This window comes from Podarcis gaigeae (assembly GCF_964106915.1).
Source record: "Podarcis gaigeae genome assembly, chromosome: 2".
Taxonomy (NCBI): Eukaryota; Metazoa; Chordata; class Lepidosauria; order Squamata; family Lacertidae; genus Podarcis; species Podarcis gaigeae.
In genome coordinates this window covers 41,138,295-41,155,398 of record NC_139679.1, presented here as the reverse complement: position 1 = coordinate 41,155,398, position 17,104 = coordinate 41,138,295, and the positions used below count along the sequence as shown (strand labels likewise).

General features: G+C 44.3%; 1 protein-coding gene across 1 annotated transcript in view; it reads right to left on the bottom strand.

The window, feature by feature from the left end:
- Positions 1-1,918: 1,918 nt before the first annotated feature.
- LOC310838464 (heparan sulfate glucosamine 3-O-sulfotransferase 3B1-like) overlaps positions 1,919-17,104 on the bottom strand; it is a 31,211-nt gene continuing 16,025 nt past the window's right edge. The window contains exon 2 of the mRNA XM_083725924.1: positions 1,919-5,336. Within this exon, the coding sequence (XP_083582050.1) occupies positions 4,718-5,336 (619 nt within the window). The 3' untranslated portion in view covers positions 1,919-4,717. The remainder of the gene's footprint in view (positions 5,337-17,104) is intronic.

Genomic DNA, 17,104 nt, shown 5'->3' with positions numbered 1-17,104 from the left:
CAATTGCTGCAGACTATTTTGGATTTGTTTGGAGTGCTCCATTCCCTCCCCACACGCACAAACCCAGATGTGCAGAAGCTTCTTTTCTCTCCCTCCTTCCTTAAAAAAGTGTAGCATAAAAGCATCTTTCACTATCCTCCTCCAGAACAAATATGAAAACAAGGCTGCTTTTTCAAGAAATGGTGTCTGCATTACAAACATCTGTATTTTCCTAATCATTAAGCAACTGGTCTAATTTATTATGGGAAGAGGGGGACTGATCTCTTAATAAGTGGTAAAATATGAAGCATTTGTTTTGGTCCTAGCAAAATCGCCAATCAGGGATGAGAGTAGCCTTGAAGCAGAGGCTATATTTCAAGGTGGGTTTGGGAAACTTGCAGGCCATGAAAAATAAACATCCATTCATGGCTTTAAAACAGTAGAGTTTGCTTTGAGATTTCTATCTGGAAAGGAGTCCAGGTCTGTCTCAACCCTTCTTCTCTCTCTTCACTAACACTTTGAGGTTGCCAGATCTCTGGCCAGGGGTGCTTCCACATGGGTACTTATTGTACAGTTGTTCCTCCTCGTACATGCATTGTGATTTTGTTTTTTGCAGAGTTCACAACAGCATCAACATCAAAATGCCAGTTTACACTTTCTAGAGAAAATCTGGTTGATGTTTTCTAATTCAAAAACCTGTTGCTAACAACCTGTTTGCAATACCTCAAGGAACTGGTTGCAAATGAAGTCTCTACCTTAAAATGGAGCTATCCTGTTATTTTTCAGAGGCACAAAATGTTTGGGAAGCTGTTGAGACCTTGCATCACCAAAATGGAGGACATGCACCACAACACACTCTGGGTGCAGTGCTACTGAGATCAGGGGGTTCAGAATGAATGAATAAATGTGGGGTTCGTTCCCTCTGGGATAATCCATCTGTGCCAGCAGTTAGTGGAACCATTCCCCTTCTCTTTCCTGAATACTCCTTTTTCTCTTTCTCTCTGCCCAGTACAGCCACAAAGGAAGGATAGTGTACTCCTGCAAGAGATCTGATTGCTTATATAGGGCTTCTGAAATTGGGCCGAGGGGCAGAATTTGTTTACCACCAACTCACATCATCCAGAAGACTTCTTCCAAACATCCCTGTGTAGAATATTGCTTTCTGTGGAATAATCATCCCAAAAGTAGACCTGAGAGCAATCCCTTGATCACCCATAATTGAGGGGGTTAGGATATGGCAGAGGTGTCCAGCCAGGGGGTTCCACCACCATGAAGGCTCCTACTGAAGAATGTGCAACAAAGAGAACACAAATGCTACTGGTGTTCCTGTTGCCAGTTGCCAGTGTAAGTTCCCAAAGAAAGGCATCGTGGGGATGGAGCAGAGCTGACCATTGATCTGCTCAATCCAAAGCTGCTCCATTCCCCTCAGAGAGGCCGGATGAGAGCCCTTCAGTAAATAATAATGGTGGACACTTTCCATGAAAAATGGTATGGCTTTATTTCATCTATACCTCAGAGAGAATCCATCTTCAACACAGAACATTATGGAAAGCTCTCCTGAGGACATCTGCATCTTTATATTTCCTATACTGTGAATTTAAATTGTTTTATTTTACATGTGGCACTTTACTTCTTTATGCAAGGAGCAAGGCAATGTGTAACGATACTGATAAGAGTATGTATAACTGCTTTTTATTTCACTGCTAAGATTTGTACCAGGAGGGGGTTATTATATAAAAGGTGAAATAATACATAACATTTATTTTAAAAAAACAAAACAGCAGTGGAGGATACGCCCTTTGCCCTCAGCATTCACTGCACTAGTCTATCCACCACTCCACTTCCCTGGCCCCAATTTGGATTCCTCTGATAGCCAAACCTTTTGTTTTGATTTCTGTTTACCCACACGTTGAAAAGGAAAATGAGGTGGTCTCCATGGTTTGGTAAAATATATTTTATTTCTTCATACAAAGAAATAGTATGAATCAAAATTTCATTTTCCTAGAAACCTCTGTGTAAAATTAATTTGTGTTGTACATACCACAAAATACTCAATTTACAGTTTTTGCTTGCCATTTTGCTTTCCTTTACAAGTAGACTAGTCTAAGATGTATCATGTTACAGCAAACACACACACAAAAATATTGCTAATATCTGGACGTACTGCTGAATGGAACTCAGCCATAAATTAATGTTACCATGTGGGGGGAAACAAGTCCAACCACACCTCTGAGTTTCAACTGGGTACCCTCTCATGAACATTAAAAAGTTAATGTATGGAAGCTAGCTTGAACAGTTTCAAATGCCATATGGTACAAGGTCCACCATGGTTACCATGATATGTAGGTAAGGTCTTTTAAATTAACTGGTTTCATAATATTTCTGCTATATAGTCTGCACAGCCAATTTTGTTCAAGATACTGAATGGTGAAGTAGTGGCAGAGTTATCACTCAACTTATTTCGCAAAATCATTTGGAACCGGTTCTGTGGATACAATACCTACTTTGCCAATTTGATTTGTGCAATGGAGAGGAAGGCATCTGGCTACAAACCTACTCAGAGAAGAAGGAAAAGTCCAAGCACTGAGTTCTGCAAAAAGATTTTGAAATGGAAAACAAAGGAGAGCTATAAAAGAAAATCCCACTACAATTTCCTGGAGCAAGAGAAGCTGCATGGCTTGACAACATGGTTATCACAGATTCTGTTGAGAGGGGGTCCAGAAAGAGGAGGCTAAGGGTGCATGTGTTGCATCTCACTTTAGTAGGAAGACTTTTTCTATAGTAGCATTCCGCCAGGTGTTTTTGAAATCCCACTCCCATCAGCCTCAGCCGGCATGGGATTGTGGGAGTTGTGGTTCAGCAACATCTGGAGGACACCATGCTGACCAACCCTGGTGCAAAGGATGGAGTGAGGTCTACAGCAAGGGGTCTATTTAATGTATTCTGTAGTGCTCAACATGTAAATCAGGAAGGGGAACCTCTGGTACTCCAGATGTTTTTGGAATCCCGGTCATCCCCCCAGCCAAGGTGCCCAATGGTGAGGGGTGATGGGAATTGCCATCCAACAAAATTTGGAGGGTGCAAGATTGGGGAAGCCTGTCCTAGAGTGCTGCCTCACCAGCAGGTGATAGCAAACATATGTCCAAAGATGGCTAACACAGAGGCTGAATGTTCATATGAATGCCTACATCCTTAGAATAATGTGCATGTGCTCATGCACGCACAAATTGTATACAGCCCTCTGAGAAATCCCACATTCCATATGCAGTTACTTCTCAAAATAAATCTGACAGTTATGCCCACATTGTTCAAGTTGTGTCCAATGTGGGACACTTCAAGAATGTGTTGAGAACTGAAACACACACAGAAAGAGAAAGAGAAAGAGTACAGCTGAACAGAGGTTTTAATACAAGATGGTAGCTCACTCACTGCAACATTAGTCAGACATGCCCAACCTTCTCAAGTACCTACATTGGGAGCAATTCTCCTGGAGGTCCAATTAGAATGTGCCAAGATGTTACATTCAATTCACCTTAGCATAATGTGATTGAGGGCAGGGGCAGGAATAGGCTGTTTGCTAGTCTTGGGGGGCGGGTGTGAAATTCTTTGGCAAGGTTCAGACTGTCTATGGTCCCTGCATGTTCATTTCCAACCCCTCTCTCAAGGGTTTAATGAAGTGCATACTTCCCCCCACATCCGACTTGACCCCATATGAAAGTCCAAAACTTTCAGCTCAGCACCAGCGGAGGGGGGGGATTTAATTAACTCTCTTAGAAAAAGGCTGATGAGGCATGTAACTCTGCATGTTCTAATCTGAGAGCACCCTGACTGCAGGGCTATCAGCAATCAGGCCTATCATTCAGTTATACATAGCAGGGAGTGGTTCACTATACAAGTTCAGACTGCATGGTCTTCTTCTGCAAGACCAGCTTTTTTAAAAAGAAGCACCCCATATGAATTGTGCCCGAAGGAAGCATTTCACATTTTCAGCAGGAACAAGTTAAAGCTGGACCAAATATGCATAGTTGTCAGTCCAGGTAATCTGCTTAAAGGTCAAGAAAGCAGAAGGAAAAACTGTAGAACATTCAGTAACTACTGTAGCAAAGCTTTCTACAAGGAGAGAGAGTTGTACACATCAAGGAAAACATATCTGAGAAACAGGCAGCAGCAGCAGCAGCTATATGGCTGGAGAGAATCTCCTTCTGCACTCGTGCCATGCCCACCTGTAAAGGCTTAAGCTAGGCCTAAATGCTTTGAGTTCCATGAAATTTCATAGCCAACCAAAAACTCAATTGCAAGTGGGTTGATCTGGAAGAGGGAAGGCAAAATATGCTAGCTGGAGGGCCTTTCACAAAAGTGTTTCAAAATGCCTAGTACCCGTATTGGAAAATAAAATTGTGCTTTTAAAAATTCTTTCTCCCTTACCCACCAACCTTTCTTTTATATTAATTTTTCTCATAGAAGATACTTGGAAGCACTTTCCAGCACAAACTGAACCAGGCTACAAAAAAGAGAAAGAGCAGAGTAAGGATTCAGCACTGTGGAATGTTAAAAACACAGCTATGGGCTGCTACAGTGTGGTTAGGCAGCTTAGTGAATTAATTGCTTAAGAATTAAAAATAAATTATTATAAAATAGATTTCTGTACATTTTACATATAGACCTATCTACATATATAAGGGGGATAGCAAGCTGAAATGAGGGGATTAACTCTGGCAAGAACGTCGGCATTAAACCATCAATCCCAGCCAAAGTCATGTCCAGTCATCTGGTAGAACTTCATGTTGAAGGGCCTGTAGAATTCCCGCAGCCTCTGGACCACTTCCTGGTCGATGTTGGGGTGGGTCCGCCCCTTGGTTTTGCCCAAGCAGTGGGGCTTGCTGCTGCCTTCAGCCTTTTTCAAGCATGGGAAACCCTTAGTTTTGTTGAAGTAGAAGTGTTTGTCCGTGATGATCCTCTTGAGGCCAAGAAAGTCCTGGACTCGGCCTAACTCACCAGCTGGATCACTGATTAGCCTCTCCCCACTGACAAAGAGGATCTGCCCAATGGGGAAGTACAGGAGCCAGTTTTCCAGGTGCTTGGCGTAAATGCCAATCTGGATGGCACTCCAGGAGGTATCAATGAGGCCCGTAGTCCTGTTTTTGAAGGTCAGGCTCTCAAAGGTGGGGATGTCAGGCTTCTTGGACAGAGTTTGCGTGTAGTCAGATATGGCTCTGGTTACCGGGTCTCTCACCACCACAATGAGCTTGGTGCCCTTCGACATGGCAGAGATGCGAGCCGGGGCTTCCTTGGTGACAAAGTAGCTGGGAGTTTTCTCCATGGTGATCTGCCCATCAAGAGTTCTTGGCATCAAATCCCTGCCAAAGAAGAGAGAGAGGGAGGGAGAAGAAAAGCACAGAGTGGTTAGAAACACTAATGGGCATTAATTACAGCACTCTTTTACAGTTCTTGGTACTGACAATACCAAGCAAAATTACTTACTCAGCCAAGGAACAACAGAGCATCATTTCAGACTTAAGTACATCGTGAATCAAAAGGCCAAGATGTACCCAAAGGTCTCTTCCGTAATGACATTGTTTATTTCATTTATGAATCACTTCACATGAGGTATCTTAAGCACTCCTACTTCAGGAGGTTTTTCAGGAAGTTTTATTATGAGCTGTGCCACATACAGTGGTACCTCAGGTTATAGACGCTTCAGGTTACTGACGCTTCAGGTTACAAACTCCACTAACAAGGAAGTGGTTGCTCCAGGTTAAGAACTTTGCCCCAGGATAAGAACGGAAATTGTGTACCAGCGGCGCAGTGGCAGCAGGAGGCTCCATTTGTGAAAGCACACCTCAGGTTAAGAACGAATTGGAACGAATTAATAACGAATTATCTGGAACGAATTAAGTTCTTAACCAGAGGTACCGCTGTATAACTTGCTTAGATTTTGGTGCTCACCACATTTCAACTCTGGCTGAGTTAAGCTTACCTTGGTGGGAATGAACCAAGAGTTCCACCTTCATGAATAACCAGACAATTTGTTCTAAAATGTCCACCCATCCATGGGCATAGCAATGATTGTTTTTAGGGGAGGCAGGCTTTATGTTGGGGAGGCAGAGCCAAGTTATATGCCATGCAATTGATCAGTTAAGTATTTTTATTTATTTACTTGATCTGAGGGGGGGCAGCTGCCCCCATGCACCCCCCCCCCCCGAGAGGAGATGAGGAGGGGAACAGAGTTTATGTCTGAGACTCACCACAGGCTATTTCACTATATGACTTTAAATGTGATTCAGGTGATCAACTGAATGATGCTGCTCATTCAAAGGATGCAGGTTCTGTCAAAAAACAAACCTGTGACAATCACCAATATTTTCTAAATTGGGGGCATGGTCACAGAAGTGCAAGAAAGAAGGAGTCTCTTCAGGAGATGCAAGCTTCCTGCACACCCCTTTCCATGCATACTGCTTCAGGTAGCAATAGAGCCCTACCTCCGAGAACCATCTCAGACAAAGGAACTCTTAGGAGCTAGAGAACTCCTTTCATAAAGATTTTCCCCACAAGGCACCTGGCGCTAGGTGAAGCAATGTATTTACCGTGCAGACAGACTGGCCCGCTTTGCCTGTTAACCACTTAAGATTTTATTACATTAGTGTTCTTGCACAAGACAGCTTTAATCTCCTCAACTCCTCCCTCACCCCCCAAAAAGGCTTAAACGCAGGATGCTGAAATAGTCATTTAGCAACACACATTCCTGGAGGAAAAAAACACCTCAGCCTTCTAATGCGAAAAACAGTTTGGAGACAGATACATTTACAAAGTCAGTTGACAGGTGGCCACGTGGTAATCCAATAGCTGAAAGCCTAATGCCTTTTGTGGCAGGTTTTTGTCCGCACAGAGGGATTCTCCACTAATCTGTTGACACTTCCCAATAAAGAAAATTGAGGGGGGGGGGGCTCTTGTTAGTGATGTGGCAGAAGGGGGGAGGAGAAGTATTTTACATGCTGTTGCTGTCTTGGGCTTACAACAACAAGCTGACAGGTACAAACAACCAGGCTCTTGAGCTTTTATTGCAAGGCCAGAAGCTACAAAAACAGAAGTGCCAGGCAGCAGCACAGCTGAGATGATCCAGGTTGGAACACTCTTTTTCACAGAAGAACCAAGATGCATAGGAGTATATGAAGAGTAAAGAGCAGACACGAAACAGAAGAGAGTGATCTGGCGCCTTTGCAGAAATGCATGTGCAGAGTTTTCCTTTTCCAATGGGGCAGTCAGAGAATATGGCCACTTGCTTGTTAAAAGCAAGCAACTGGTCTTGATGTTTCTCCTGGTTTCCACCTCAAGAATTGCTCTGTTTCACTTCACCACCAATCTTCCACAGCCACTTTAGCCGTCATTGTACATTCAATGGCCTCTCTAATTTTTATCAAAGGTAAGGTGGTAGAATCTCCACAGCCAAAAAGCAAGCAAGTGGGGGGGGGTTCAAATAAAATGGTTTTCAGCTGGAGACACTGGAAATAATGTTCTTTTCCAGCAGTGGTTGCTAGCAGTTTTGCAGATGCTTCACAACTGCATCAACTGGGATGAAGATAGGGAAATTTCAGCTATCCCAATGATGGGAAAAAGATGTGCTTAAGGGGCAAATTGCACAGGTGTAGCAGCAGAGATTGAAGGGCTCTTGAGAGCCTGGTAAGAGTAAGTGGGTAGTTCTGGAAACCAACTGTGTGATCCCCTGTTGATGTAGGGAATCTACTGCTATGGCACCCCTGACATGGCTTACAAGGTGGGGAATAATGCAGAAGTGGTTTTCGACTAGATTCAATCACCTTGTGCTTTAGCCTGGCGCCTTCAGAGACAAGCATCATATACTGGAATTTAGATTGCCAGGTTATCCTCTCACTTGCAGACCACCGTAAGCTGTGAGAGCTTCTTGCTTTTTTAGAAATGGCAGGAAATTCCTGACTCAATTTAATAAGCAGAAAGCAGATTTATAGAATAGCACCCTTCATAGTCACCAGCTCATTGCTGGGCTTCAATCTTCTTGCCAGAAAGCGGCAGGTCCAGGTACCTTCGAGACTCAAATAAGGCTGCTGCTAGAAGCCAGGTCATCTGAAGGTAGCCTTCACATGTGAAAAGCTTTCAGACAGGTGCAAGTTTATTTACAGAGAGAGGTAACAGCTCCTAGCCAACACAGAATTGGAGCTATTTCCCACCACAGGTATATCAGCACTATAGGCGCACCAGGGATTGCCATAGTAAATACAAATTAGACGATGGCAGCCACATGGCTGTGAACCTTTCGCACATTACAGTTGTATATCCCTCCTTCCTTCTAGGAGCTGAGCTAAGTACAAGGAGTTCCCTGGTAGCCTCCCACCCAAACACTGACCATACAGAGCTCTGCCATACTAGCTATCCTATTCCTCGATTCATGACATGTAGGATTTCACTTCCAACCATGTTCCTGGAGAGAAGGCAGTCTTATTGGGGCAATAGGTAGAATTAAGTGGTAAATATTCTGCATGATTGAATCACAAGCTGGAGATGATTAACGCAAAGCAATATTAGACTCTTTATGCAGGGTATTAGTATTTGTTTGTTTCAGAAAAACCAGCAGGACACTCCTAATTATCAGCATCATCCAAGACACACCAGTTCCGCTGCCGTTTACAAGAACTCCCCTCGCTTCTCCACTTGCCCAAGAGACAAGAGCGCATCTGAACTCCTTTTGTCCCACTTGGCGCCCCTTCCATTGTCTGAAGGATCCCCTCAGCACCACTTTAATGGCTACAAGGTTTTATGCCTGCTGGGAAAAGGAGGTGGTGGGAAGGAGCGGAAAATAAGTGCAGATGACTGGATAGTGGTTAGATTAAAAGCTCACTGCTGTTTACAGAGCCGTTCCTTTAGACACTCTCTCATCATTATCAGGGATTCATTTCACATGGCTTGGCCAGAGGGGTAGTCGAGTAATCTGCAGCCATTTCCTGCATGGGCTTTTTTCAGGTCATGTTAAGGGAAGGAGGAGGAGGAGAAAGGTTTCTTGGAAATGAAATGACTCAAAACAGACAGAGCCAATTTCGGGGGTGGGGGAGGGAGAGATTAAAAAAAAGTGGTCAAGGACTTTCCACACAAGAGGCGCTTTTCAATGTGCTAATTCCCACCCCCCTTTTCTTCATTACTTAACTTAGTCCTGCGACTACAGTCGCTATTCCACCAACATCCAGGACGTAGGTTTCCATCTGCACAACACAACCAGACCTGTGCTCTAGGAGAGAAATGCAAGCGCATCTCAACCACCATTCCTTGCTTGCTCCATTTTCTTGCACAAAGTCCACAGGACGAGGCACCAATAATTATACGCCTAGTTTACAGGAGTTTTGAGTGGCCTCTTTAATGTTTTCAGTTGGCAGAGGCATCCAATGAGGACTCTGGCTCCATCGGACCAAATGGGTTGTGCTTTCATTAATCCCTTTGCTCGCTGAAGTTGCATTATTCATAAGCTTCTCTCTCTAGTTCAAGAGCTCATAACCCCCCACAAAAAACCAGGCATCAGCAGCTTTTTTACAGGAGGCTAAGGAAGCAAGCCACAAGTCATTAAAAAAGAAAAGGAGGAGGAGGAATCACTTCTACATATTTTGGTAGCCTATACTGCACTCGCACATTTTGGATCCAACATTTGATGCTTTGGATCTTCAGGACTCCTTGGAATAATGCTCACTTATCTGTGTAGGCAAGAGCTTCTCGCTGCATTGCAATATCCCCCCATGTTTGTTCACCCACCTATGGTTGCCCACCTATCCTGGCCAGGGAGTAATCATTCAACTCCTCACCCTGACTGCTGCATATTGGGGGGGGGGGGCAGGCAGGGGGGCGAAAGAGGTAGGAAAGGAGGAGACCAAACACTATTCCTCCTCCATGGACTGCCAGCACAGACAAGGGCTTTTCGGCAGCAATCATGGTTGAGTGAATACATTTAAATTCAATAAGATCTGCTTCAAAGAAGTTAAGACTAACATAGAAGCTTTTCAAGTGGCAAGAAAGGAATGTAAAATAAGAAGCGGCTCCATAAAGCAAGAGGAGTTTGGACAGCGTGATTAATTAGACCCTGTTTCCATGTAGCCAAATTGGTTTAATCGCTCCGGTTATGGATTTAGCTCTCCTACAAGAACAGATTTAACAGGCGTTCGATTGAGAAGTGCAGAAGATTCAGACCTGGGGGAAAAGATATTTCTCCTGCCCTTGAAGAGAAGATGTGTCTTCTAGAGATTTCAAAAGGCCATATAAAATTTAGCCACTAAGCAGGACGAGGGCATGTGGATTGTACCAAACCCATACACTTTATTATTTTTGAATGCATATGTGTAGAACTGATCTATTTTAACAAAGATGCTTTGGGGGTTGCAGAGGGAAAAAATATTTTCCAAGTTCTTTGCCAGGACACATGAAGCTACTCTCTCACTTTTGCTTACTCACTGCCAGGATATAAGTCCCACCGTCACTATTAGAGATTTGTGGTGATAAATATTTTAGTCTGTTGAATATCCCAGCTACAGACTACAACACCCAGGACTATGCAGCAGGGGAGAAGAGAAACATTTAAAACGGCCAATAAAAAGAAGGCACTCATCTTTGTAAAACAGAACATTAAGAAAAGAGAAAGGCCACAACTATTCTTTGGAGCTCTCATTTTTTTCTGGAATGCTTGACTAGGACCTGGGCAACCAGGGTTCAAATCTCCACTCTGCCATGAAACCCATCGGGTGACTTTGAGAGACACTGTCTCTCAGCCTAACCTACCTCACACGGTGGCAATGGTATAATGGAGAGGGGGAGATGTGTGTGTGCTAGCTTGAGCTCTTTGAAGAAAAGGTGGTGTATAAAAGCAAAATTAACAATAAATAAAAGAAAAGATTGGGGCTCACAATGCTATCGGGTCAGTTATATGCAATACCTGTTAAAATACCATTCGTACCTGAAGAAGTTTCGGGGTGGTTTATTTCCAACCACAGTCCATCCCAGAATTTCCTGCTGAAATCCCAGAACTGTTTATAACACACATGCTCTTGTTTATCATTGTCCTGCCGTTGTCACACTACAAGTCCCCCCAGACAGCAATAATGTGGTAGCATTGGGACAGCATCCCAAAACTGTTTCCAAATCGCTCTTCACTAAAATCTGTAGAAAATGGAAGAAATCACTACCAGGTTTCAGGTAAGAAAAACTCAGTACCGTCTACACTTAACCAAATTAGCCAGTTTTGGGAATAGACCAAAGGGGCATATCTCAGGCACACAATAACTGCATTTTTTATTTCTTTAGAAGGTTAAAAGCATTCACATTAACTGGGACAACTAACTTAACCATCTGGGTAACAACTGAGAAGACATGTTGGATGCTACTCTCAAGAGACGCATATCAAAAACTGGCCATGAGAAGATGCTCTGCATGCAGTCTGCAGTTGTGTTTTGACCCACCTGTCTGTTCCTGCTGCCACCAAGCTTCTTTTGCCAGCAGCCTTCCTTCCATCTTGCAAGCAAGGCTCAACTCGGCCAAGTAAACTTCAATGGGAATTGTAAAAGCCACTGCTCTACCATCTTAAATTAAACCAAGCAAAGATTGGGCTTACATACAGCAGGTTTAAATGGATGGGTGGGGAGAGAGAATATAGGCTGGCATTTTTATGCCAATGACATCATGTGAACACTGCAAAAAAAATAAATGCAGCACTAACCTTACAACAGACATCTGTCTGATATAGCCCAAGGTGATTATGAGATGAAACTTTAAACACAGTAAAGCTAAAATGGTCTTATTGAAGAACTACCTGAATTTAGGGGAACAGACACTTTTTTAAAAAAATGAAGAAAAAATGTGTTAATTGAATGGTTCACTTTACCCAACAGCCACCTTCCAATAGCAGGTGAGCATCAAAGGATATGGCATGGTGCAGAAGAAAACACTCCTAAGGCAAACCCTAAATGGCCTGAACACCTTTGTTAACCTTTGTTTATTTGCCCACTTTAGCAAATAAACTGAAAAGGAAAGGTGTCCATTATTATTATTATTACCATGTTGTTTCCTTTGACAATCGCAATGCAAGGACAGGATTTGTGGTATTCAGTATTCTTATCTACAGCTTTTGAGAAATGGGCCCTTTAATTCTACCCCAAACCAGTTTTTACTGGATGGGGGGGGGAGCCAGGCAGAAACAAGCTTCTGTGAGACGTCCAAAGAATAATGGCTGGCCACAGGAGTTCTTGTTGGAAAGATTTGCTATTTTGTTTCCCTTCAGCAGGATATTCTTCCTTCCAGGGAGCCATGTTCAACGCCTGTGGGCTGTTTTCAAGAATGGGTTGACAAGAGCCAGCCCATATATATATATATATCTCCACCCTAGCATCACCCATCCAACTTCACAATTGGGTCTCTGTGTCCTCCTCCCTCAACAAAAGCCACCCTCCCACCTTCTCAGTCAGCCTCTGTATAAAAAGAGAGGTAGCTTTTGAAGAGCACAAAAAGTCACACTGCTGTGGAGAGGCCAATTATAACTTTGCACAAGGCTGAAACCCCTGAACCGGATTGGCTACATGGTGGCAGCAGCCATGTGATGGGCCTGCTATCAAGCTCTTTGTTTAGGGCCCCGTCTGCACGGGAGGTACCAACACCACTCTGGTGGCAAAGCACACAAAAGGAAAGCAAGCTTTCAATGTGCCAGAAGCTGTTCTATTTATCCAACAGTGCCGTGGTGCACTGGACCAAGGCGCTCAAGGAGCAGCTGCTTAAAAGCCTTTTCACTGACTTCTCCCTATGGCACAGGCTTCCCACCTTGGAGAAGCCGTAAGAGGTCAAGAAGGGGTCTTCTCTATGTGAAGCTTTAAAAAAACCACCACCACAGTTGTTATGACCTTCTTTAAGATTGCATTCAGATCACCAGAAGCAGAACTTAGCTTCTTCTTTCTCACTTCCTTCAGAAGATTGAGTACACAGCTTCCTGAATGTTCTTAAAACAGGAACTCACCGGAGCCAGGACAGCTCACTTGTTAACAGCAGTCATTTCAAGTGCATGTTTTGCAGTTTGCATTAGTTGCACAGTACCTACGATTTCCTTATTGTTTGCCCGTGGCTTCTAATGAGGAAGGGCCATAGCTTAGTGGCAGAGAATCTGCTTTGTGTACAGAAGGTGCTAAGTTCAATCCCCACCATCTCCAGGTACAGCTGGGAGAGAATCTGGAATGACACCTTGGACAGCCACTGCCAGTTGCTGCAGGCAACACCAGACTAGATGGATTGATGGTCTGATTCAGTATAAGGCAGTCTCCCGTGTCCCTGTGCAAATCAGGCAGTAGAGAAAGGTTTGGAGAAATTGGGCTAATCAATCTGTAATGTTTACAATCGTAGCTGGAGTTATTACAAGTTCTCAAGAGCTTCTGAGAGGGTTTGTATTTCCTAACCACATCAGAGGGGTCAGTGCATGGACAAGATGTGAGACGTGTACCCTTAACCACATCACCTGCTTCACAAGGGGGTACAAAATGGTCAGAAGTTGAAAAGGTCACTCCTTAAAACTACTTTGCAGCCAGAAGGTGACCCAGACAATGTGTGCTGCACTATAATTTCCTCACGCCGGAATAAGAGGTCTAGCAAATTAATACACTGTTGATCCTCTCTGCACACTGAGCCTTAAATGCATTTTAATACAAATGGGATTGCCTTCTCCAATCTCCCATTATTGGATTGGTGATTAGTCAAAGAGATAGACAGACACTGCATCTGAAATTGAATTAGCCTGGTCATGAACAGAGAACATCAGCTCCCAGGCATGCCTGGAGAGAAAATCAACATGGCTCAGGGGTGTAGAACAAAGCCGGTGCCCTCAGAACTGCCACCTCGACAGGAGCAAGAGCTGCAGCAGAGTGTCCAAAACCTCTGGCAAGATCAGCTGTTCCAACTCGCCTCCCTTTCCTAAGATAAACAAGCATAACAGCAGCAAGGTTATTACGTCTGAGTGGGTGGGGTGAACTGGGGTTCTCTAGAGAAGCACGGTCCCCTGTGAATAACCCAAGATAGCCAAACAAGGCACAATGGCAGGGAGGGAAGTAGACTTATCAAAATCCTTCCTGTAGACAAGGATTCACAGGAGAGCTGTGAAGGGATAAACAATCCGCTAAGAGCACAAGGGGAGGCCCAGCAGACAAACCATTTCCACCCCAGTGCTAAAGCGTTGAGATAAACAGTATAGCAGACAAGCAAGTTAGGCACCTGTGTGATTTCAGTGACAGGGTGGAAAAGGCAAAAGCCCTTCCTCAAACTCACCCTCCCGCCACCCAATCGAAACAGTTATGAAAATAGCTATACATGTGACACTACCTGTCTGCTGGACAAAAACCATGCTTGGTGCAATGAGCTCAAGAGAAATGAGGCCAAGGTGAGAGACACAGCTGAGAGACACAGAGACTGGTAGAAGAGTCCTTTTGGGGATGAGATAGCAGCATCCAGGGTAATCACCTGTACTGTTAGGACGGTCTCAGGGGCAGAGGACGGTGTCCCAAGAAAGAGGACCTAGAAGGAACCTATTCCATGTGGTGGGGTGAACCAATATCTTCCTGTGACAAGGATGTGCCTCCAGTGGGAGAGGGTTCCTCATAGTGAATAATTCAGTCAATAGAAAGAGGTTTGTGATGGGCATGTAGACTGCATGTCCACTTGCCTGCCTGATGTGAAAGTTGTAGAGGTCAACCTTTGCCTAGATAAGCTGGTAGACAGCATATTGGAGCCAATGACATGAGTAAATTAGAAGTCTGGAGTTCTTTGAAGCAAAGTGTTTCCTCCCTATCTCATATACCATCAATGAAGTTACATTGTGAGCAGACAAAAGCAAATATTTTTACACCCAAGGCAGCTCAGCTATGAAATTGTGACCATAATATGCAGTTGTGGCCAGCAACTTAGATGTGTTAAAAAGGGACAAGAAAGTGCTGTGGAGGGTAAGGCTATCTCAGCTTTATATTACCTCCCGTACCATATACAGTTTGCCTCTGGCAAACAACAGGAGAGGGCTATTACTGTCATATCCTGCTTCTGGGTTTCCGAGAGGCATCTAGCCGGACCCTGTAGGAAACAGCGTGCTTGTTAGATAGGACTTTGGTTTGATCCAGTAGGGCTCTTGTTATGCCCTTGGTTGTGTAAGCGAGGCTTACTCAGGAGGTGAATGCATAATAGAACAGCTGCCTCCCAAACAATGATGCACTGGACGCATTTGGGAGTGGCTGAGAGGGGAAGAGTTCAGAAACTTAGAGGCTGAAAAGCTGGGAAAAAAATGTGAGCACCACACTACATTCCCTCCTGGGGAGACAGAAAGGCTCTGATATCTGAAGAAAGGGGATTCTGATCACACCCCCGGCTTTAGTCAGATAGCATCAAGGTATCTTTAAAGAGAGCGACTGAGGCATGAAGGTGCTCTCTGCTGTAGGTATATATAATTTCTAATTACATAGATAAAGTTTTAATGAAAGACTCTGCATTTCCAACTCAGTAATTTGACAGGGACAGAGCAAGGTTGTAATTAAGAAAGGCTCCCTTTTCCTCCACCATTATTAAGAAACTGGCTGTTCATCAGGATGCAGGCACCGCTTCCTCTTGGCTTACCGGAAGCTGCCACTTCCAGAGAAGCAATTGTGTTCAGAAGAGGTATGTAGGAGGAGCATTTGAATCCAGTCAATGCCCCCTCTCATCTGAATCATCCAAGCACATGCCTGTGTAGCAACATATCCCTGGAAGTACACACAGAGAGTCTGTGGTGTTCATCCCTTCCAGAGTTGACCAATCTTCCTTTTGCCTGAGGATCATGTTCACCCTTGGCCAACCTTCCACAGTAGCAATGGGTGTGACCCTCACATGTACACTTCAGCTGATTACAGGTGATTATTATCATTCCCATTAGGGTGCTGAACATATTGGTTCCGTGCTGTGGAACCCCATCCCAGCTTGTTTTATTTTTATTCTTTTCTTCTTTTCTTTTTGCTACTGCTGCCAAAATCAGTAGAGTCTTGGGGGGGCTCTGGGCCCAGGGGAAGCCCCCACTGCCTGAACTTCATTCAGATATTTTGGGTGCTCTCGGGCCACTTCACAGCCACTCACATTTAAGCTAGACATTTGTCACCAACCACGAGACTGATATCAAATAGCACCCAGCACCTCTCTTTCAGGGAAGGACTCAAAGGAATTATGCACAGCTTTGCAACTTCCTCAAAGTTGTACAAGCATGAGCCTAATGTGCTATTATTTGCACAATACAGACCAGGTGAAAAAAAGAGGCTTTGCATATTTAGTAGTTGTATAGAAGGGAAAACTTCAGCATAACTCACTATATCTACTGAGATTCCATCTTGCAGACAATTCATTACATATGGAAGGAGCCTGTCCTCTCTTTTCACTCTCCCTTGACACAAGAATTCCTACCAGTTGCTACAACTGGGGTAAATCTTCCCTGCCCACCTTTCCCCCATAAGAGTAAAGGTAAAGGGACCCCTGACCATTAGGTCCAGTTGTGGCCGACTCTGGGGTTGCGGCGCTCATCTCGCTTTACTGGCTGAGGGAGCCGGCGTACAGCTTCCGGGTCATGTGGCTAGCATGACTAAGCTGCTTCTGACAAACCAGAGTAGCACACAGAAACACCGTTTACCTTCCCGCTGGAGTGGTACCTATTTATCTACTTGCACTTTGACGTGCTTTCGAACTGCTATAGGTTGGCAGGAGCTGAGACCGAGCAACGGGAGCTCACCCCTGTCGCGGGGATTCAAACCCCTGACCTTCTGATTGGCAAGTCCTAGGCTCTGTGGTTTAACCCACAGTGCCACCCGTGTCCCTCCCATAAGAGTACCCGTGGTCATTTTACATCCTTTCCCCCTTTAAAATCACTTTCAGATACAGTCCAGATGCTACAGCAGGGCAATGGTTCTGAAGAGGCCACATGATGGAGCAGCAAGCAGGTAATGGGGAGAGGAAGAAAGGCTACACACCAGCCCCATCGCCAAGCAGATTGCAAGCCACACCTTCAAACCAAGTAAGGAAATAGCATTACAGTTGCGAAAGAAACTCCAAATGCAATCTGAACCTGCCACTTTTTTTTTTAATGGAG